The sequence below is a fragment of the Elephas maximus genome, chromosome 9 (assembly GCF_024166365.1).
Source record: "Elephas maximus indicus isolate mEleMax1 chromosome 9, mEleMax1 primary haplotype, whole genome shotgun sequence".
Lineage (NCBI taxonomy): Eukaryota > Metazoa > Chordata > Mammalia > Proboscidea > Elephantidae > Elephas > Elephas maximus.
Window position 1 is genome coordinate 119764671 of NC_064827.1, and position 25174 is coordinate 119789844.

Consider the following 25174-nt stretch of genomic DNA (forward strand, 5'->3'; position numbering starts at 1 on the left):
AACTTCATATGGAAGGGAAAGAAGCCCCAGATAAGTAAAGCATTACTGAAAAAGAAGAAGAAAGTGGGAGGCCTCACTCTACCTGATTTCAGAACCCATTATACAGCCACAGTAGTCAAAACAGCCTGGTACTGGTACAATAACAGGCACACAGACCAATGGAACAGAATTGAGAACCCAGATATAAATCCATCCACATAGGAGCAGCTGATATTTGACAAAGGCCCAGTGCCAGTTAATTGGGGAAATGATAGTCTTTTTAACAAATGGTGCTGGCATAACTGGATATCCATTTGGAAAAAAATGAAACAGGACCCATACCTCACACCATGCACAGAAACTAACTCCAAGTGGATCAAAGACCTAAACATAAAGACTAAAACGATAAAGATCATGGAAGAAAAAATAGGGACAATGTTAGGAGCCCTAATACAAGGCATAAACAGAATACAAAACATTACCAAAAATGATGAAGGGAAACCCAATAACTGGGAGCTCCTAAAAATCAAACACCTATGCTCATCTAAAGACTTCACCAAAAGAGTAAAAAGACCACCTACAGATTGGGAAAGAATTTTCAGCTATGACATCTCCGACCAGCACCTGATCTCTAAAATCTACATGATTCTGTTAAAACTCAACCACAAAAAGACAAACAACCCAATCAAGAAGTGGGCAAAAGATATGAACACGCACTTCACTAAAGAAGATATTCAGGCAGCTAACAAATACATGAGAAAATGCTCTCGATCATTAGCCATTAGAGAAATGCAAATTAAAACTACGATGAGATTCCATCTCACTCCAACAAGGCTGGCATTAATCCAAAAAACACAAAAGAATAAATGTTGGAGAGGCTGCGGAGAGACTGGAACTCTTATACACTGCTGGTGGGAATGTAAAATGGCACAACCACTTTGGAAATCTATCTGGCATTTTCTTAAAAAGTTAGAAATAGAACTACCATACCACCCAGAAATCCCACTCCTCGGAATATACCCTAGAGAAAAAAAGAGCCTTCACACAAACAGATATATGCACACCCATGTTTATTGCAGCTCTGTTTACAATAGCAAAAAGCTGGAAGCAACCAAGGTGTCCATCAACAGATGAATGGTTAAATAAATTGTGGTATATCCACACAATGGAATACTACGCATCAATAATGAACAGTGACGAACCTGTGAAACATTTCATAACATGGAGGAACCTGGAAGGCATTATGCTGAGCGAAATTAGGCAGAGTCAAAAGGACAAATATTGTATAAGACGACTATTATAAGATCTTGAGAAATAGTATAAACTGAGAAGAACGCATACTTTTGTGGTTACAAGGGGGGGAGGGAGGAAGGGTGGAAGAGGGTTATTTACTGATTAGTTAGCAGATAAGAACTACTTTAGGTGAAGGGATGGACAATATTCAATACACGGAAGGTCAGTTCAACTGGACTGGACCAAAAGCAGTTTCCGGGATAAACTGAATGCTTCAAAGGTCAGCGAAGCAAGGGTGGGGGTTTGGGGACTATGGCTTAAGGGGACTTCTAAGTCAATTGGCAAAATAATTCTATTATGAAAACATTCTGCATCCCACTTTGAAATGTGGCGTCTGGGGTCTTAAATGCTAACAAGCGGCCATCTAAGATGCATCAATTGGTCTCAACCCACCTGGATCAAACAAGAATGAAGAACACCAAGGTCACACGATAACTAAGAGCCCAAGAGACAGAAAGGGCCACATGAACCAGAGACTTACATCATCCTGAGACCAGAAGAACTAGATGGTGCCCAGCCACAATTGATGACTGCCCTGACAGGGAGCACAACAGAGAACCCCTGAGGGAGCAGGAGATCAGTGGGATGCAGACCCCAAATTCTCATAAAAAGACCAGACTTAATGGTCTGACTGAGACTAGAGGAATCCCGGCGGTCATGGTCCCGAAACCTTCTGTTGGCCCAGGACAAGAACCATTCCCAAAGACAACTCATCAGACGTGGAAGGGACTGGACAATGGGTTGGAGAGAGATGCTGATGAAGAGTGAGCTACTTGTATCAGGTGGACACTTGAGATTGTGTTGGCATCTCCTGTCTGGAGGGGAGATGGGAAGGTAGAGAGGGTTAGAAACTGGCAAAATTGTCTCGAAAGGAGAGACTGGAAGGGCTGACTCATTAGGGGGAGAGTAAGTGGGAGTATGGAGTAAGGTGTATATAAGCTTATATGTGACAGACGGACTTGATTTGTAAATGCTCACTTAAAGCTCAATAAAGATTATTTAAAAAAAGGTAGTTATCTGCAGAGGATGGTAGGGCTTCGTTCCAAAATCCTAATGTTCTGCACTGTGATTCACCAATAGGGCCTGCCAAAGACTCCAAACATCACCTCTACCTGCCACTGACAGTGACTACCAATGGATCAGCCAGATCATAAATTATGACATACTGCTGGAGAGTTGATATAGCCCTGAAGTAGAACACTGAGGTGTATTGTTGACCTTGCCAGCTGAAAGCAAACTTCTACTCATGGTCCTTAGAAACACGTATAGAGAAAAATGCACTGGCCAAATCAATGCTGCATATCAGGTACCAGGCTATGCATTAATTTGTTCAAGCAATGAGACTACATCTGAAACAATAGCTGCAGTTGGAGTCACCACTTGGTTGAGTTTTTGATCATCCACTTTCATTCTCCAAGATCCATCCCTTTTTTGCACAGGCCAAATAGGCAAGTTGAATGGGGATGTGATGGGAATCACCACCCCAACATCCTTCAAGTCCTTGGTATTGGTAATAATCTCCACAACCTCTCCAGGAAAACAGTATTGCTTTTCGTTTACTATTTTCCTAGGAAGGGACAGTTCTAATGGCTTCTACTTGGCTTTTCCAACCATGATAGCCCTTTTACTCTATTTGTCAGGGATCCAATGTGGGGGTTCTGCCAGGATGGTTTTGGGGACACACTGGACCTACTGTGAGACGGACATGAGCTAAGACTCAGTTAACAACCTGACCCCCACATGCCCCCACTCTGACTGGTGGGCCACAGTGCCATTTTGGGACTCCTGGAATTAGTGTCAGTTCAGAGCCAGTATCCAGTAATCCCCTAAATGTCTGATTACTTCCTTTTCCCCAATAAACACTCAGTGTAGTAAAAGGCCACAGATCCCTTTGGGGAAGGCTGGGATAAAGATTAACAGTGTAAATTTTTGGCACTGTAGTGAGGTCCTTCCTCAAGGGGGCCTGACCTCCCCTTCATTCAAGGGGTTGTACATATGCAAACTTGCTCAAGTCTGAGAATTAATTGAGGGGTTGTGACTCTCTACTCTGGCGATTGCAGTCAGACTGCTCTCAACTTGACTTAGAATGCTTCTACTTATACAGATCAAGTAAATATTTAGTAGACTTCTTTTTCCTATCTATCTCACTCCTAGGGACAGCATAACTAAGTAGCCAATGCCGTAAGTCCATACGAGACAGACTATTCTGATCACCACTCTGACTCCTCTGTCATCACTCACCTTGCCTTTGTCGATTGGGTGCAACCACTCTGACCCTACTACCAAGGGTTCCAATCAGCCCCATTGTTGTTAAGTGTCTTAATTCTGATAGGGCAGTCCCCACTGTCAAATCTGACTTACATAAAATAGCAATCACAGCAGTCTTCAAGGATGCTGAGGCTCCCTTCACAAATTTGTTGCATACAGCTGTGGTAAATGGTGTGTCCTCTAGGCACGCCATGAGTGGGTCTGTGGGTCTAACCTGATAAATCCACTCTAGCATGCCAATTTCCCTAAGCCTTTGGATACCTTCTTCTACTGTATACAAAGGAAGGTCTGATACTTCAACTTGATTTAGTGTAGGCCAACGCCTAATCCGTGCTTTAGCAGCAAACCAAATAAACTATCAGATCCTTTCCTAACCTCTGGAGCTGAAACACTGAATGAAGAATCTATTCGTAGTGAGCTTGTATAAAAAACTCAGATCGATCCATCTTTATGTTCCTTGCACTATTACCTCACACCTTTAGTGGCCATTCCCACACATATTCCCCAGCTTTCTGTTTGTACCTATTAGAAAAGTCAAGCAGTTTTTTTGGAGTACAGCATACCTCCTCCTGGGTCACACTTTGTACTTCAGCTGCTGAGGCTCACTGGGACGTAAGTCTAGTTATAGGTCTAGAAGCCAAAGTAGATGGTGTGGATGTGTTCTGAGAACATTCACCATTGTCTTGTAAAGCATCTGCCTTAAGCAATGACTCAGCAAAGGCTCTTTGGACAATTCTGGGTTAATCTCATTAGATGAGGGTTGAAGGGATAATAGTTTTTCTAGGGAGGGTGGCTTAGCAGACAAACATGGAGTAATATTTTTAGATGGGAGTGAGGGGGCTGGTTCTGTTGGCAGGAGAGATTTAATGGAATTTAGGGGCTCAATGTCCTCAGCTTCCTGATTATCTGCCCATAGGACCTCATCCCAAGTTTTTGGATCCCATTTCTTCCCAAACGATGCCCTCACTTTAACTTCAGGCAGCACTCAATGTTGAGAATTGAGTTAGCGTTGTAATTCGGGCACTCTTACAATAAGACTCCGAGTTTTGTTTTTGGCAATATCAGCTCTGTTACTACTACATGTAAGACTTTCTCTCAAGGTGCAAGTGGAAACTTTGAGGTCTTTCACGTAGCGCTTGAGTTTTGACTCTGAAGCCCTGAGCTCATCTCTTTCTTTCACCTGTTTGTCTAGCAAAAATGGGACCACCCAGCCAGTTTCCTTATACTTCTTATGACAAAACTGTAGAAATGTATCACACAAGCAATCACCTAGAGCCTACTGGTGGTGATATTTTGCATATTTCTATAACCACCTCCTACCATGAATTAGCAGTGCCCTAAAAAAATTTTTTTTTTCTTTATTACTTGAAGCACATTCATCAACATCTTTAAGACTAATCAGACTTAAGAACCAATTTAGGAAACTGATACTTACAATTTAGTTTCTCTGAACACTCTCAATATCAAATGTCTTAGACTGGGTTTTCTAGAGAAGCAAAACCAGTAAAGCATATAAATATCTATACAGAGAAATTCATTTCAAGGAAATAGCTCACGTGGTTCCGGATGCTGGAATGTCCCAAATATGTGGGTCAAGGTGGAGGCTTCTCTTGATTCACGTACACACAGGGGCTGGCAAATCCAGGATCAGAAGGTCAGACAGTGGAGTTCTTGCTCACAGGATATGAAGACCGTCGAATCCCAAAACTGACAGGCAAGACCACAGTAAGCTGCTAGCTCAAGTTCCAAAAACCAGAGGTCAGACGAACACAAACCAGGTATAGAATCTAGAGCAAGCAAAAGCCAGCAAGCTTTGCTGGAGATTCTATGTACATTAGATGTAGGCCACAACCCCAAGGAAACTCCCTTTCAATTGACTGGCAACTCAACAGCACATGCCATCATGGAGGTGATCACATTATATCAAATCTCATCATGGAAGTGAGCACATCATCATAATACTGCCAAATTACATCCTAACTGCCAAACTACTGAGAATCAAGTCCCAGCCAAGTTGACACGTAACCTTAACCATCACAGGTATCATTAGAGGAATACGTAATGCACCAACAGGGGAAAAAAAAAAAGCCCCAGAAAAGGACAATCTCTACAGAAAATTGATTGATGACCCAGCAAGTAGTAAAGTCCAGTAACAGAAAGCACTCACACTTTAATTCCTGGGGGGGAATCAACTAATTGAAGTCTCTTGGTTGTCTAAATGATTAAGTGCTCATACAAAGCAAAAGGTTGGAGGTTAAAGGCAAGGTACAGGCACCTTGGTAGAAAAACCTGACTATATACTTCTGAAAAATCAGTCATTGAAAATCCTGTGGAGTGCAGTTCTACTCTGAAACACATGGGGTTGTCATAACTCAGAAACAAGTAATGGTTTGTTTATTAGCAAATAATTATCTAATTGTAATAATCTACGCCACGCACTCCATATGCAAAATCATTTCCACATATATGTACTCCATATGCAAAATCATTTCCACATATATTACCTTTAATTATGAGAATATAAGATTAAAGTATTTTCAGAAGTTAAAAGTAAATGATCTTATGACATCAGAATAGAGATAAAATCTTAAATAACATAAAGACACATGGGAAAGGACTGACAAAATCAACTATATTAAAATTCACGATAATTCATCAAAGGGCAGCAAAAACAATTGAGAAGATAAGTTACAAACTAGGGGAAAAGTTTATAAAGAGGCCTTGAAAACTCACAACAATATAAATTAACAGTGGGAAAACATGAACAGCGTTTCTGTAGTGGAGTACTGTACGGGACTTGAACAATAAAATTAAAGTAAGATATCATTTTTAACACTGATTACAAGAGTAAAAAATTACTTCATTAGATAAGCAGTCTGAATTAATAAAATATAAATAAATATTTTGTTGAAGGGAAAATTTGCGAGCTACATTGTCTCTTTTAGTAAATTTGAACGTGGCTATGATGTGCAACTCAGAAATTTCCCCTCACTAGACAGTGATTGAGCAAGAGCACTTGGAGTTTGGAAAGAGAATGAAAAGAACAAGAGTAGCAATATTCACAGCAGCAGGCATTACACCTGAACCGCTCAAATCCTGTAAGTTCTACAGTGGGCAGGTAAACTCTGTTCCATTCATACAATAGGAGCATGTGTACATAGCAACATGGGTAGACTAGAGCTACATACACCAACGTGTATGAAACTCAAAAGCATTCGGAGGAAAACAAATCACACAAGAACCCAGGCACAGTTATAATGAAATTTACAGAGAGTTCAAAAGAGGCAAAATTAAACAATATAGAGATTATGGATTAAGACTCAGGTGTCACATTTACAAATACTTCTCCGACATAACCAAACACCTGAGGGGTTTCAAGGATGAAGACTGTAGTGTGCTGGTACATCTTGGTCTAATGGCATGAAATAGTTCATAAAGTTTCTGTTCTACATCCTAGTTTGGTAGCCTGGCTACCACTATGGACCATTTTGATCAGGGTTACAATACATGGATCCTGATAGGTAGAAGAGGAAAAAAATGAGGAACAGAATCACAAACTCCTTTAAAAAAATTTTTTTTAAAAAGCAGACCAGCTGAAACTGGAGGATTCCCTGAGACTATTGCCCTGAGATACCCTTTAAACCATGAACCGAAACTAGCCATTGAGGTCTCCTTTTAGCTAAATAAGAGATTGGCTCACATAATAAAGAATATCACCTGTGAACACTGTGCTTAATTAAAAAATCATCTATAGGAGACCTAACGGTCAACAACTATTTTCAAACAAAGGGAAGAATCTAAGGGGGCAGAGAAACAAGATTAATGGAAAGGGAACAACCAGAACAGAAATATTGAGAACGTTCACAAATTGTGAAGAATGCAATCAATGTCCCTTAACAATTTGTGTAGACATTGTTGAATGGGAAACTAAATTGCTGTGTAAAACTTCCCTGAAAAACATTAAAATGTTCTATTGAAAAAATGCTTGGGTGTCAAAGATCAATAATAATTATAAAAACAGTAAACTTTTCAACTGCAGATAGCAATAATCTCCAGGCAGGAAGTAGAGGAGATCAGGGTGGGACACGCTGGGAAGTCATAAATACTGACAAAAACCAAACCAAATCTGTTGCTGTTGTGTTGATTACAACTCATTGAGACCCAACGGAACAGAGTAGAACTCCCCCACAAGGTTTCCGAGGAAAGGCTAGTGGATTCGAACTCACACCTTTTGGTTACCAGCCCAAAGTTTAAATCACTGTACCACCAATGCTCCAAACACTAACAAGGTCTACTTATTATCAGGGATTTAGATTCCCGTTATTTAAACTACACAAGAACAGTTTATGCATTCCTTGTTTATGAGACACTTGACAATAAAACCTTAATGCAATGGCTTAAAACACAAAAGAAATGAAATTTTTACATAATAAGTATACCAAGTCATGTGAAAACCCCTTCATTTTGATTTAATTTGTCTTTGTTCAGGACTTGTATGTCTAAAATTTTGACACCTGCATTTTAAAAACTTGTATTTATATTCACTAGAACAAGCTTTTCAAGAGAAAAATACTGAACACAATTCAAGTGTCCATCCGTGGAGATAATGGTGAAAAGAACAAAGATCAACTGTATGTAGAATTATGTAATTTTATAAGAATTTACATTTAAGTTCTCTATGAATTGTTATAAAAAGATCTCTTTGAGAACTTTAAACCATTAAATTATAAAAAATTCTTAGAACACAAGCTGATCTAGAAATTTTCTTCCAATGGAAGCTATAAACCCAACTCATATATTGAACTCGTCTAGCAAAAAAGAACACTTTTATTTCAGATTCCAATTCAGGATTGTGGAGAGCAGCGGAAAATTACGGAGACTTAATATCAGCTCTAAGCATAGATAGGTAGGAGGACAAAGGCTTAGACTGGGGAACTATGCTTCTCATACATTTGAAAGCCTCAAGGAAAAAGCATCCCCGCCTCTAAAAAGGATGGAACTGGAGACCCACGCAGAACTCCATTCACAGTTAGGTCTTCCGCTACTAACTTCCTCCCCCATTTTCTACTACATCACATAGTGTGAGAGGTGGAGCTGTAGTTACAGAACTACACAGAAAAAGATCCTATACCTGGTGGAAGCTAAGAAAACTGTAGGTATGAGACAAGGATGGCTCTGGAGGACCTGGGGCTTAGTCTTCTCAGCCAGAGCTGCTCCATCTTCAGACTCTGGTCAGGAGGTTCTGTCATTCAACACAGAGAATCGGGGCCCAGAACAGGGTTGTTAATACTCCATGATGTCAGCCCTAAGAGTCACATATGGAAGTTGACCCCAGGCATTCAAGGCTTGAAAATTCACATATGTGTAGAAGAATGGTCTAGTGACAATGGAGCAGGGCCTGAGGGTGCTTCTTAGGGCTCTGTCGCATAGCCTCCTCTGTCACCTTTTGACCTCACTGAGGAACTTTAGTTCATTGACTTGAACTAAAAATGTATTCTCATTCTCCCTGAATATTCAACTGTGTTGATATCAAACAAAAGTGTGCAACTTGTTCTACAAAGGAAAACCCTTAACCTCATAGGTGAATCCGCAACCTAAGCTGTGGACTCCTGATGCCCTGGAGGAAGCCAGGTTCACAAGCACACAGTCTCCCAACAATTTGTACCTAGCCTTACCCATTATACTAACAAAACCCCAGTTCCCCGTAGTATGCACCATCTCCTGGCTCCAGCTTCAAAGTCAAAGTGAATGTGCTCTCTAAGCCCAAGAAGCCACTTCAGGAAGAGGGATGGCAGTGGAAGCAGGACCACTGCGTAGTTTGGAGGCAAATGAATGATGTTTCATCCAAACAGCCAGTCAGTGCAGTTAAATCCTTACTTGAGATTGCATGGATATGCAAGATGGTTGTCCTATGTTCCAGGCTTCCTAGACTGGACTCTCTCTCTCCCTGTACCACACCTGAAATGGAAGAAGACAGTGTTGAGTAAGGAAGAAGTGAAAGGTTCTTGGCTTTCAGCTCTTTCCCTGGGAAGGGCTTTCCCAAAGGGTTGAGGTCATGCTACACTCTGATGACATCTGAACTTTAGGCAGGTCCTGCTCCAGCCTTCCAGAGCACACACTTGCATCCCTCATGCAGCTTCACAGGCCTTTTCCTCTGATGACAACATCAGAGAAGGAGGGGCTTCCTCATCCCCTATCATGAGTGGCATCCAGGCCTGCCCAGGCTGGAAAATGTGAACCTAGCTTCCTCCACAACGTCAGGGGTCCACAACTTAGGCTGCAGATTCACGAATGAGGTTCAGGGTTCACCTCTGTAGAACAACTCACACTTTTATTTGATATCAACAGAGGTAAATATTCAGGGAGAATGTATTTTATTTCAAGTCAATGAACTCATTAGCATCACTCATTTTTAATTACGTGCAGTTGAAACTCTTCTGTTGTGGTTTCTTTTTATTTTTAACTCCCATTTCTTCATACGCTGTCAACCTGTGATTGGTATTTTTCCTGATGACTTTGCAACTAACATTTCTTTCTTCCCTTTGAATTTTTTTTTTTCCTCTTCACTCTCTGACCATGACACCACCAGTTTCTCCAGATATATGGGAGGATTCCTGAACACATTCTCTTTCAACCCTATAACAATCAGTCAACCAATAAATCAGGAAATCATTAAGTTTTCTCTAAGGAATAATCTCCCACATATGTTCTCATTTCTTTCCTCCCCACTACCCCACCCAGCTAATACCTATTGTTTTATTTCTTGGTCTATGGAAAGGAAGTCAAGGGGATATAAAGAGATAAAAGTTTGGATTAAACTTAGAAAAAGAGGGGTGAATATTCAGGTAACCACAAAGGAGACTAACAATTGTACACATCAAAATAAAAGAGAGACGTAAAAGACACAGCTAAAACAAAATCAACAACAATGAAAAAGAGAAAAAGATAATATATAAAGAAAAAACACTCAGCACAAAAAATTAAGTGCTAAAAAAAAAAAACACTGGGTTGTAGAAGAAATTAAGGATGGAATAAAGAAATTCATAGAATCCAATGAGAATGAAAACACTTCCTATCAGAACCTTTGGGACAAAGCTAAACCAGTGCTCAGATGGTCAATTTATAGCAATAAATGTGCATATCCAAAAAGAAAGGGCCAAAATCAAGAATTATTTCTACAACTTGAACAAGTAGAGAGCAACAAAACAAACCTTTGGACAGTAGAGGAAGGCAAAAAATCAAAACTAGAACAGAATTAAAGTAAATAGAGAACAGAAAAACAACTGAAAGAGTTAACAAGACCAAAAACTGATGCCTTGAAAACATCAACAAAACCGATAAACCACTGACCAGACTGACGAAAGAAAAAGAGGACACAAAGCAAATAACCAGAAAAGAAATGAGATGGGTGATATCACAAAAGACCTAATTGAAATTAAAAGAATCTTATCAGATTACTATGAAAAATTACACTCTAACAAACTTGAAAACCTAAAGGAAATGGGAAAATTTCTAGAAGCATGCTGCCTACCTACACTAACATAAACAGAAGTAGAACAACTAAATAAACCCATAACGAAAGAAGAGATTGAAAAGGAAATTAAAAAACTCCCAAAAATAGAGAGCCCTGGCCCTGACGGCTTCACTGGAGAATTCTACCAAACCTTCAAAGAAGAGTTAACACCACTACTACTAAAGGTATTTCAGAGCACAGAAAGGGATGGAATACTCTCAAACTCATCCTATGAAGCCACCATATCCCTGATACCAAAACCAGGTAAAGACACCACAAAAAAGAAAAAAATTACACTAAGAATCATGTGGGACTCTTTCAAGAAGAATAACCTACAAGTGATTGGAATATCAGAACAGGGAGGGATAACAGAAAATACAGAAAGAATTGTTGAAGATTTCTTGGCAGAAAACTTCTATGACATCGTGAAAGATGAAAGGATATCTATCCAAGATGCTCATCGAACCCCATACAAGGTATTTCCCAAAAGAAAGTCACCAAGACATGTTACAGCCAAACTTTCCAAAACCAGAGATAAAGAGAAAATTTTAAGTGCAGCCAGGGAGGAGCGAAAAGTTACCTACAAAGGAAAATCAATAAGAATAATCTCGGACTACTCAGCAGAAACCATGCAGGCAGGAAGGCAATGGGATGACATATATAAAGCATTGAAAGAGAAAAACTACCAGCCAAGAATCATATATCCAGCAAAACTGTCTCTCAAATATGAAGATGAAATTAGGACATTTCCAGGTAAACAGAAGCTTGGGGAATTTGCAAAAAACAAAAACTATTAGAAATACTAAAGGGAATTCTCTTGTTAGAAAAACACTAATATCAGATATCAACCTAACACTAGAACTCAAGACAGAGCAACCAGATATCAACCAAGATTGGGAAATCACAAAAATAAATCAAGATGGAAAAACGCTCCAAACACACAATCAATGATGTCATTACGTAAAAGATGATAACATTAAGTCAATAAAGAGGGACTAAATACTGGACAGTGGGTTGGAGAGGGGTGCTGGTGAGGAGTGAGCTCCTTGGATCAGGTGGACACTTGAGACTATTTTGGCATCTCCTGCCTGGAGGGGAGATGACAGGGCGGAGAGGGTTAGAAGCTGGCGAAAAGGACAGGAAGAGAGAGAGTGGAGGGAGGGAGCAGGCTGTCTCATTAGGGGGAGAGTAATTGGGAGTGTGTAGCAAGGTGTATATGGGTTTTTGTGTGAGAGACTGACTTGATTTGTAAACATTCACTTAAAGCACAATAAAAATTATTTTTTAAAAAAGGGACTAAATAGTCATAGATCTTCCACATGGACAGGAAATTAAAACAATGTAGAGAGACAAGTTAGGTTTAAAGTTAGAAAAATAGGGGTGAATATTAAGGTAAACAAAAAGGAGACTAACAATCCTACACATCAAAATAATACAAGAAAAACCTAAAGACTCAGCAAAAACAAAATCAACAATGAAAAAGAGGAACACACAAATTAGAAAGAAAAACTACTCAGCCCAAAAATGTAGAAAAACAAAAACGTCAACAACACACACAAAAAAAGACACCAAAATAACTGCACTAAACTCTTGCCTATTTATAATCACGCTGAATATAAAAGGACTACATGCAACAATAAAAAGACAGAGAGATGCAGAAAGGGAAAAAAAAATGACCCATCTATGTGCTGCCTACAAAGAGACACACCTTAGACTTAAACACAAAAAAAAACTAAAATTCAAAGAATGGAAAAACATATATCGAGCGAACATATATTGAGCAAACAACAATAAAAATACAGCAGGACTGGCTATACTAATTTCTGAAAAAACAGACTTCAAACTTAAATCAACCACAAAGGATAAGGAAGGACACTATATAATGATTAAAGGGACAATATACCAGGAGGATATTACCATATTAAATATTATGCACCCAATGACAGGGCTTCAAGATGCATAAAACAAACTCTAACAGCATTGAAAACAGAGATAAACAGCTCCACAATAACAGTAGGAGGCTTCAACAGATCACTTTCAGTGAGGAACAGAACATCCAGAAAGAAGCTCAATAAAGACATGGAAAAGCTAAATGCCACAATCAACCAAACTGACCTCACAGACATATACAGAACACACCACCCAACAGCATCCAAGCATACTTTCTTTCTCAACACACATGGAACACTCTAAAGGATACACCGCATATTAGGCCATAAAGCAAGCTGTTGCAAAATGCAAAACACTGATATACTGCAAAGCATCTTTTCTGACCATAAAGCCATAAAACTAGGAGTCAATAACAGAAAAATCAGGGAAAAGAAATCAAACACATGGAAACTGAACAATATTTTGCTCAAAAAAAATTGGATTATAGAAACAAACTAAGGATGGAATAAAAAAATTCACTGAATCCAATGAGAATGAAAACACTTCCTACCAGAACCTTCAGGACATAGCTAAAGCAGTGGTCAGAGGTCAATTTATATCAATAAATGCACACAAACAAAAAAGAAGGGTCAAAATCCAAGAATCACTATGACTTGAACTAATAAAAAGGGAGCAACAAAAGAAACCCTCAGACACCAGAATAAAGCAAATAATAAAAATTAGAGCAGAATTAAATGAAACGGAGAACAGAAAAACAATCGAAAGAGTTAACAAGACCAAAAGCTGGTTCTTTGAAAAAATTAACAAGATCAATAAACCATTGGCCAGACTAACAAAAGAAAAACAGGAGATGAAGCAAATAACCCCAATAAGAAATGAGTTGGGTGATATCACAACAGACCCAACTGAAAATAAAAGAATCATAACAGAATACCATGAAAAATTGTACTCTATCAAATTTGAAAACCTAGAGGAAATGGAAAAATTTCTAGAAACACATTCTCTACCTAAACTAACCCAAACAGAGACAGAACAGTTAAATAAACCCATAACAAAAGAAGAGATTGAAAAAGTATTTAAAAACTCCCAATTAAAAGAAAGCTCTGACCCTGAGAGCTTCACTGGAGAATTCTCCCAAACTTTCAGAAAAGAGTTAACACAACTACTACTAAAGGTATTTCAGAGCATAGAAAATGAAGGAATACTCCCAAACTCATTCTATGAAGCCAGCATAACCTTGATACCAAAATCAGGTAAAGACACCAGAAAAAAAGAACATTACAGATCAATATCCCTCATGAACTGAGCTGCAAAAATCCTCAACAAAATTCTAGCCAACAGAATTCAACAACATATCAAAAAAATAATTCACCATGACCAAGTGGGGTTAATACCAGGTATGCAGGGATGGTTCAACATTAGAAAAACAATTAATGTAATCCACCATATAAATAAAACAAAAGACAAGAACCACATGATCTTATCAATTGATACGGAAAAGGCATTTGACAAACTCCGACACGCATTTATACTAAAAACTCGCAGCAAAATAGGAATAGAAGGAAAATTCCTCAGCATAATAAAGGGCATTTATACAAAGCCAATTGCCAACCTCACCTAAAGAGAGAGACTGAAAGCATTCCCCTTGAGAACGGGAACCAGACAAGGACGCCCTTTATCACCACTCTTATTCAATATTGTGCTGAAGGTCCTAGCCAGAGCTATTAGGCTAGATAAAGAAATAAAGGGCATCCAAATTGGCAAAGAAGACGTAAAGGTAACTCTATTGGCAGATGATATGACCTTATACACAGAAAAACCTAAACAATCCTCAAGAAAACTACTGAAACTAATAGAAGAGTTTACCAGAGTATCAGGATACAAGATAAAGATACATATATCAGCTGGACTCCTCAAAACCAACAAAGAGAATGTTGAGGAGGAAATCATCAAATCAATACCATTTACAACAGCCCCTAAGAAGATAAAACACTTAGGAATAAATCTAACCAGAGACATAAAAGACCTACACAAAGAAAACTACAAGACACTCCTGCAAGAAACCAAAAGAGACCTATGTAAGTGGAAGTTTTTCATGCTCATGGATAGGAAGACTCGATAGGAAGACCTATGTAAGTGGAAGTTTTACCTTGCTCATGGATAGGAAGACTCGACATTGTAAAAATGTCTATTCTACCCAAAGCAATCTACAGATACAATGCAATCCCAATCCAAATACCAGTGACTTTTTTTTAATGAGATGGAGAAACAATTCACCAACTTGATATGAAAGGGAAAGAGGCTCCAGATAATTAAAGCATTACTGAAAAAGAACAATAAAGTGCGATGCCTCACACTACCTGATTTTAGAACCTATTATACCCCCACAGCAATCAAAACAGCCTGGTACTGGTGCAACAGATACATACACAAATGGAACAGAATTGAGAATCCAGACATAAATCCATCCACATATGAGCAGTTGATATTTGATAAAGGCCAAAGTTTCTTAAATGGGGAAAAGATAGTCTCTTCCACAAATCGTGCCAGCATAACTCTATATCCATCTGCAAAAAAATGAAAAAAGACCCATACCTCACACCATGCACAAAAATTAACTCAAAATAGATCAAAGACCTAAATATAAAATCTAAAACAATAAAGAGCATGGAAGAAAAAATAGGAACAATGCTAGGAGCCCTAATACATGGCATAAACAGTACACAAAATGTTACTAACATTGTACAAACACCAGAAAAGAAATTAGATAACTGGGAGCTCCTAAAAGTCAAACACCTATGCTCATCCAAAGACTTCACCAAAAGAGTAAAGAGATTACCCACACACTGGGAAAAAGTTTTTAGCTATGAAATTTCCGATCAGCGTCTGATCTCTAAAATCTACATGATACTGCAAAAACTCAACAACAAAAAGACAAATAACCCAGTTAAAAAAATGGCCGAAGGATATAAACAGGCACTTTACCAAAGAAGACATTCAGGCTGCTAACAGATACATGAGAAAACGCTCATGATCATTAGCTATTGGAGAAATGCAAATCAAAACTACAATGAGATTCCATCTCACCTCAACAAGGCTGGCATTAACCCAAAAAACACAAAATAATAAATGTCGGAGAGGCTGTGGAGAGACTGGACACTTGTACACTCCTGGTGGGAATATAAAATGATACAACCACTTTGGAAATCCATTTGGCACTTCCTTAAAAAGCTAGAAATAGAACTACCATACAACCCAGCAATTCCACTCCTTGGAATATACCCTAAAGAAATAAAGAGCCTTCACACGAACAGATATATACACACCCATGTTCATTGCAGCCCTGTTTACAATAGCAAAAAGCTGGCAGCAACCAAGGTGCCCATCAATGGATGAATGGATAAATAAATTATGGTATACTGACACAACGGAATACTACGCAAAAATTAAGAACAACGATATATCTGTAAAACATTTCATAACATGGAGGAATCTGGAAGGCATTATGCTGAGTGAAATTAGTCAACTGCAAAAGGACAAACACTGTATGAGACCACTATTATAAGAACTCCAGATAAAGTCTGAAGACAGAAGAACATATTCTTTGATGGTTATGAGGGTGGGGAGGGAGGGAGAGGGATATTCACTAACTAGATAGTAGACAGGTGGGATATACTCAAGGTCATATTTTGGCTCTTGTGGACTTCCTCTGATTTTCTTCAGTTTCAGCTTGAACTTGCATATGAGCAATTGATGGTCTGTTCCACAGTCGACCCCTGGCCTTGTTCTGACTGCTGATATTGAGCTTTTTCATTGTCTCTTTCCACAAATGTAGTCAATTTGATTTCTGTGTGTTCCATCTGGAGAGGTCCATGTGTATAGTTGGCGTTTATGTTGGTGAAAGAAGATATTTGTAATGAAGGAGTCACTGGTCTTGCAAAATTCTATCATTCAATTTCCGGCATTGTTTCTATCATCAAGGCCATATTTTCCAACCATTAATACTTCTTCTTTGTTTCCAACTTTCACATTCCTATCGCCAGTACTTATCAATGCATCTTGATTGCATGTTTGATCAATTTCAGACTGCAGAAGCTGATAAAAATCTTCTATTTCTTCATCTTTGGCCCTAGTGGTTGGTGCGTAAATTTGAATAATAGTCGTATTAACTGGTCTTCCTTGTAGGCGTATGGATATTATCCTATCACTGACAGCATTGTACTTCAGGATAGATCTTGAAATGTTCTTTTTGACAATGAATGCAACACCTTTCCTCTTCGAGTTGTCATTCCCAGCATAGTAGACTATATGATTGTCTGATTCAAAATGGCCAATACCAGTCCATTTCAGCTCACTAATACCTAGGATATCAATGTTTATGGGTTCCATTTCATTTTTGACGATTTCCAATTTTCCTAGATTCATACTTCGTACATACCAGGTTCCGATTATTATGTTTGCAGTTGTTTCTTCTCATTTTGAGTCATGCCACATCAGCAAATGAAGGTCCCAAAAGCTTTACTCCATCCACATCATTATGGTCGACTCTACTTTGAGGAGGCAGCTCTTCCCCAGTCATCTTTTGAGTGCCTTCCAACTTGGGGGGCTCATCTTCCACCACTGTATAAGACAATGTTCCGCTGCTATTCATAAGGTTTTCACTGGCTAATGTTTTTCAGAAGTAGACTGCCGGGCCCTTCTTCCTAGTCTGTCTTAGTCTGGAAGCTCAGCTGAAACCTGTCCTCCATGGGTGACTCTGCTGGTATCTGAATACCGGTGGCATAGCTTCCAGCATCATAGCAACACACAAGCCTCCACAGTACGACAAACTGACAGGCACGTGGGGCTGTGTGGATCATAACAAACTATGGATAACACTGCAAAGAATGGGAATTCCTGAATAACTTAATTGTGCTCATGAGGAACCTTTACATAGATCAAGAGGCAGTTGTTCGGACAGAAAAAGGGGATACTGATTGGTTTAAAGTCAGGAAAGGTGTGCGTCAGGGTTGTATTCTTTCACCATACCTATTTAACCTGTATGCTGAAGAAATAATCCAAGAAGCTGGACTATATGAAGAAGAACGGGGCATCAGGGTTGGAGGAAGACTCATTAACAACCTGCGTTATGCAGATGACACAACCTTGCTTGCTGAAAGTGAAGAGGACTTGAAGCACTTACTAATGAAGATCAAAGACCACAGCCTTCAGTATGGATTACACCTCAATATAAAGAAAACAAAAAATCCTCACAACTGGACCAACGAGTAACATCATGATAAACGGAGAAAAGACTGAAGTTGTCAAGGATTTCATTTTACTTGGATCCACACTCAACAGCCATGGAAGCAGCAGTCAAGAAATCAAAAGATGCATTGCATTGGGCAAATCTCCTGCAAAGGACTTCTACAAAGTGTTGAAGAGCAAAGATGTCACCCTGAAGACTAAGGTGCGTCTGACTCAAGTCATAGTATTTTCAATCACATCATATGCATGTGAAAGCTGGACAATGAATAAGGAAGACTGAAGAAGAGTTGACGCCTTTGAATTGTGGTGTTGGCGAAGAATATTGAATATACCATGGACTGACAAAAGAACAAACAAATCTGTCGTGGACGAAGTGCAGCCAGAATGCTCCTTAGAGGCAAGGATGGCGAGACTGCGTCTTACATACTTTGGACATGTTGTCAGAAGGGATGAGTCCCTGGAGAAGGACATCATGCTTGGCAGAGTACAGGGTCAGTGGAAAAGAGGAAGACCCTCAACGAGGTGGATTGACACAGTGGCTGCAACAATGAGCTCAAGCATAACAACAACTGTAAGGATGGCGCGGGACCGTACAGTGTTTCGTTCTGTTGTGCATAGGGTCACTATGAGTTGGAAGCAACTCGACGGCACCTAACAACAGCAACAACAGATAGTAGACAAGAATTTTTTTTTTAGGTGAAGGGAAGGGCGACACATAACACAGGGATAGTACAACTGGACTAAACCAAAAGCAATTTCTTCAATACAATCAAAAGCTTCGAAGGCCAGAGGAGCCGGGACGGGGCTCTGGGGACCATGGTTTCGGGGGACATCTAGGTCAACTGGCATAACAAAATGTATTAAGAAAATGGTCTGCATTCCACTTAATGAGAGGGGTCGAGGGTCTTAAAGGCTAGCAACAGCCATCTAAGATGCATAAATTGGTCTCAACCCACCTGGAGCAAAGGAGAATGAAGAACACCAAAAAGAAGGTAAATATGAGCCCAAGAGATGGAAAAAGGCCTCATAAATCAGAGACTCCATCAGCCTGAGACACGAAGAACCAGATGGCACCCAGCTACCACCGATCACTGCCTTGACAGAAAACACAAGAGAGAATCCCAGATGGAGAAGGAGACCAGTGGGATACAGATCCTAAATTCTCGTAAAAAGACCAAGCTTAATGGTCTGGGGCCAGAAGGGCCCTGATGGCCATGGTCGCCGGACCCTTTGATAGCCCAAGATTGGAACTATTCCCGAAATCAACTCTACAGACAGGGATTGCCCCTGGCTGTAAGACAGACAATGATGCTGGTGAGGAGTGAACTTTGTGGCTCAAGTAGACACAGGAAGCTATACGGGCGACTCCTGTCTGGTGGCGAAATGAGAAGGAAGAGGGGTACAGGGGTACAGGAGCTGGTTAAATCAACACAGGGAATACAGGGTGGAGAGGAGGAATGTTCTGTCTCATTAAGCAGAGTGCAGCTGGGACTACACGGCAGGATGCGTATGGCCTTTTATATGAAAAACTGGCCCAATTTGTAAACTTTCACCTAAAGCACAATAAATAAATTAAAAAAAAGAAAATTACAGACCAGTATCTCTCATGAATTTAGATGTAAAAATCCTCAATAAAATTCTAGCCCGTAGAATTCAACAACATATCAAAGAAAAAAAAAAATTCACCAGGACCAAGAGGGATTCATACCAGGTATTCAGCTGTCATGGATTGAATTATGTCCCTCCAAAATTTGTGTCAACTTGGTTAGGCCATGATTTCCAGTATTGTGTGGTTGCCCTCCATTTTGTGACTGTAACTTTATGCTAAAGCGGATTAGGGCAGGACTATAACACCACCCTTACTCAGGTCACATCCCTGATCCAAGGTAAAGGGAATTTCCCTGGGGTGTGGCCTGCACCACCTTTTATCTCTTAAGAGATAACACCAAGAAAGCAGCACCAGGAACACAGCACGTCCTTTGGACCTGGGGTCCCCGCACCTGAGAAGCTCCTCGACCAGGGGAAGATTGAGGACTAGGACCTTCCTCCAGACCTACAGAGAGAGAAAGCCTTCCCCTGGAGCCTACCCTCTAAACTTGAACTTTTATCCTACTTTACTGTGAGGAAATAAATGTCTCTTTGTTAAAGTCATACACTTGTGGTATTTCTGTCACAGCACCACTAGATGACCAACACAGCGGGGCTGTTTTACATTAGAAAAACAATCAATATAATCAATCATATAATAAAACAACAGACAAGAACAACATGACCTTATCAATTGATGCAGAAAAGGCATCTGACAAAGTCCAGCAACCAATCGGATAAAAACTCTCAGTAAAATAGGAATAGAAGGGAAACTCCTCAACATAATAAAGGGCATTTATACAATATACAGGTGATATTTGACAAAGTCCCAAAGTCTGTTAAGTGGAGAAAAGAGAATCTCTTTCACAAATCGTGCTGGCATAATTGGATAATCATCTGCAAAATAATGAAACAAGACCCATACTTCACACCATGCACAAAAAATAACTCGAAATGGATCAAAGACCTAAATATAAAATCTAAAACAGTAAAGATCATGGAAGAAAAAATAGGGACAATGCTAGGGACCCTAATACCTGGCATAAACAGTATACAAAACATTACTAACAATGCACAAATTCCAGAAGAGAAACTAGATAACTGGGAGCTGCTAAAAGTCAAACACTTATGCTTATCCAAAGACTTCACCAAAAGAGTAAAAAAGACTGCCTACAGACTGGAAAAAAACTTTTGTTTATGATAAATCCAATCAGCATTTGATCTCTAACATCTACATGACACTGCAAAAACTCAACAACAAAGAGACAAATAACCCAATTAAAAAATGGGCAAAGGATATGAACTGACGCTTTACCAAAGAAGACACTCAGGCTGCTAACGGATACATGATGAAATGCTCATGATCATTAGCCATTAGAGAAATGCAAATCGAAACTACAATGAGACATGATCTCACTCCACTAAGGCTGGCATTAATCCAAAAAACACAAAATAATAAATGTCAGAGAGGTTGTGGAGAGGCTGCAACACTTATACTCTGCTGGTGGGAATGTAAAATGATACAACCACTTTGGAAATCAATTTGGTGCTTCCCTAAGAAGCTGGAAACAGAACTACCATAGGATTCAGCAGTCCCACTCCATGGAATACATCCTAGAGAAATAAAAGCCTTCACACGAACAGATAAATGCACACCCATGTTCACTGCACCCTGCTTACAACAGCAAAAAGATGAAAACAACCAAAGTCCCCATCAACAGATGAATGGATAAACAAATTATGGTGTATTTGCCCAATGGACTACTAGACAATGATAAAGAAAACCAGTGAATCATGAAACATCTCATAACATGGAGGAACCTGGAACCTGGAAGGCATTATGCTGAGGGAAATTAGTTGCAATTGGACAAATATTGTATGAGACCACTATTATAAGAACTCAAGAAACAGTTTAAACACAGAAGAAAATATTCTTCAATGGTTATGAGGGTGGGAAGGAAGGGAGAGGGATATTCACTAATTAGATAGTAGATAAGAATTATCAGCACAATTGGACTAAGCCAAAAGCAAAAACTTTTCTTTAATACGACCAAACACTATGAAGGCCAGAGTAGTAGGGATGGGGGTCTGGGGACCATGATTTCAGGGGACATCTAGGTCAACCAGCATAAAAAAATACATGCATCTGACTTTGGTTGGTGTGGCATATGGGGTTTTAAATGCTAGCATCAGCCATCTAAGATGCATCAATTGGTCTCAACCCACCTGGAGCAAAGGAGAATGAAGAGCACCAAAGATACAAGGTAAATATGAGCTCAAGAGACCGGGCCACATAAACCAGAGGCTCCATCAGCTTGAGAACAGAAGAACTAGATGGTGTCCAGCTACCACCAATCACTGCCCTGATAGGGAACACGACACAGAATCCTTGAGTGAGCAGGAGAACAGTGGGATGCAGATCTCAGATTCTCCTAAAAGACCAGACTTAATGGTCTGACTGAGACTGAGGCAACCCAGAGGTCATGGCCCCTGGACCCTCTGTTAGTCCAAGACTGGAGCCATTCCCCAAGCTGGAGTATAAGACAGAAAATGGTACTGATAAGGAGTGGGTTTCTCGGGTCAAGTAGACACATGAGACTATGTGGGCAGCTCCTGTCTAGAGGGGAGATGAGAAGGCAGAGAGGGACAGAAGCCGGCTAAATACGCAGGCGGAATACAGGGTAGAGAGGAGGAGTATGCTGTCACATTAGGAAGAGGGCAACTAGGGTTACATAGCAAGGCACATATAGGTTTTTGTATGAGAGACTGACTTGATTTGTAAACTTTCACTTCAAGCACTACAAGTTAAAACAACAAACAAAAAAGAACATAAGAAAATTAAACAACGTAATACACCACATTAATGAAACAGAGGGAAAGAATCACGTTATCATCTCAACACAGAAAAGGCATTTGACTAAATCCAAGACGCTTTCATGATAAAAACACTCAGCAAACTAGACATAGAAGGGGAATTCCTTAATATGTTAACAGGCATTTATGAAAAATCCACAGCTAACATCATACTCAATGAAGAAAGACTGAAATCATTCCCCCTAAGAACAGGACAGACCAGTATGTCTACTTTCACCACTGCTATTTAGTATTGTACTGGACGGTGCAGCCAGAGCAGTTAGGTAAGAAAAAAATAAAAGACATCCAAATAGGAAAGAAAGAAGTAAAACAATCTCTATTCATAGATACTATGATTCTATATATAGAAGATTCCAAATCAGCCACCAGTACTAGAGCTAACAAATGAGTTCAGCAAAGTTGTAGAATACGGCTCAATACACAAAAATCAGTTGCAGTTCTATAACCCAGAAATTAACAACTTAAAAAGGGTGTTAAGAAAACCTTTTCATTCACAAGAATATCTAAAAGGAAAAACACCTAGGAATAAAACTAACCAGGGAGGTAAAAGTCTTGTAGAGGGAAAACTATAAAACACTAGAGACAGATATTAAAAACACTTGAAAGCCCTGTAGAGTGCTGGTCTATTCTGAAACACATGAGGCCACGAAGAGGTGAAATCAACTCAAAGGCAACTAGTGTTTTTAGTTTAAATAGCTTTAAAAACCTTATGTGTTCATGCATTGGAAGACTTAATATTGCTAAGCTGCCAGTAGTACCCAAAGTGTTCTACTGTTTCATCACAATTCCCATCAAAATTCTAATAGCCATTTTTGGAGAAATGGAAAAACCAATACTGACATTCATATGGAACTGCAAGGGGATACAAATATCCAATGCAATATTAAAAAGAGGAACAAAGGAGGACAACTGACACATCCCTGTTAAAAATTATAGAACACAGCTACAATGATCCAAACAGGATCATTTATATAGACCAATAAAATAGAATTGAGAGTCCAGAATAAACCCACACATCTATGGTCAACTGATTTTCAACAAGGGTGCAAAATCCATTCAATCAGGAAAAAAAAAGTCTCTTCAGCAAATGGGGCTCGCAAAACTGGTTTTCCACATGCCAAAGAATGAAGGTAGACCCGTACATTCCACCATATATGAAAATTAACTCAGAATGGATTAATGGGCTTATATAAGGTGCCTCAGGTGTAGAATTATCACGTTCCATGTTGGAGACCTGGCTTTGATTCTCCACCGGTGCACCTCAAACCACCACCTGTCTGTCAATGGAGGCTTGCGTGACACTACGACGCTGAACAAGTTTCAGGGGAATCTTCTGACTAAGAAGGACTAGGAAGCCTGGTGATCTACTTCTAAAAATCAGCCAAGGAAAGTGTAGGAATCACAGTGGTCCGTTTCATTCCATAGCGCGTGGGGTAACCGTAAGTCAGAGCCAGCTCAAAAGCAGCTAACAACAGCAAAGGGAATCACATTATGTCCATCTGAGCATTAGATTACATTAAGGAATTAATGTTAATTATGTTAACAGCAATCCAACAAAACGCACAGAAATTATCCAAAAGTATCATTATGACACACAAGTAAAACTTGGCTGAATGTAATTTTTAAAAAGTTGCAGCAGTACATCAACAGGGAACTGCCAGTATTCAAGCTGGATTGAGTCCCGAATGTGGAACAAGGGATATCACTGCTAATGTTAGATGGATCTTGGCTGAAAACAGAGAATCCCAGAAAGATGTTTACCTGTGTTTTACTGACTATGCAAAGGCACTTGACTGTGTGGATCGTAATAAATTATGGACAATAGTTGCAAAGAAAAGGAATTCCAGAACACTAAATTGTGCTCCTGTGGAACCTGTACATAGACCAAGAGACTGTCTTTTGAACATAACAACGGGATACTTCATGGTTTAAAGTCAGGAAGGCTGTGTGTCACAGTTGTATCCTTTCACCATACTTATTCAATCTGTGTACTGAGCAAAGGATCCGGGAAGCCGGACTGTATGAAGAAGAACGGGACATCAGGATTGTAGGAAAACTCATTAACCTCCTGCATTATATACGTAACACAACCTTGGTTCCTGAAAGTAAAGAGGATTTGAAGCTTTTACTGATGAAAATCAAAGACTATAGCCTTCAGTACAGATAATACCTCAACAAAACAAAAATCCTTATAAATGGATCAATAAGGAATATCAAGATAAACTGAGAAAAGTTTGACGTTGCCAAGGATTTCATTTTACTTGGATCCACAATCAATGTCCATGGAAGCAGCAGTCAAGAAATCAAACAATGTATTTGCATCGAGCAAATCTACTGGAGAAGACCTCTTTAAAGTGATAAAAAGCAAATACGTCACCTTGAGGACTAAGTTGCGCCTGACCCAAGCTATGGTATTTTCGATCGTCTCATACACACATGAAAGCTGGACAATAAATAAGGAGGACCAAAGAAGAATTGGTGCATTTGAATTATGGTTTTGGGGAAGAATACTGAATATACCAT

General features: G+C 39.5%; 2 protein-coding genes across 2 annotated transcripts in view; one reads left to right on the plus strand and one right to left on the minus strand.

Moving 5' to 3' along the window:
* The window catches only part of LOC126082523 (anomalous homeobox protein-like), a 261904-nt gene that overhangs the window by 50503 nt on the left and 186227 nt on the right, over positions 1-25174 (plus strand).
* LOC126082922 (zinc finger protein 420-like) overlaps positions 1-25174 on the minus strand; it is a 69121-nt gene that overhangs the window by 28178 nt on the left and 15769 nt on the right. Inside the window, exon 2 of the mRNA XM_049896065.1 lies at positions 9418-9498. Within this exon, the coding sequence (XP_049752022.1) occupies positions 9418-9429 (12 nt within the window). The 5' untranslated portion in view covers positions 9430-9498. The remainder of the gene's footprint in view (positions 1-9417; positions 9499-25174) is intronic.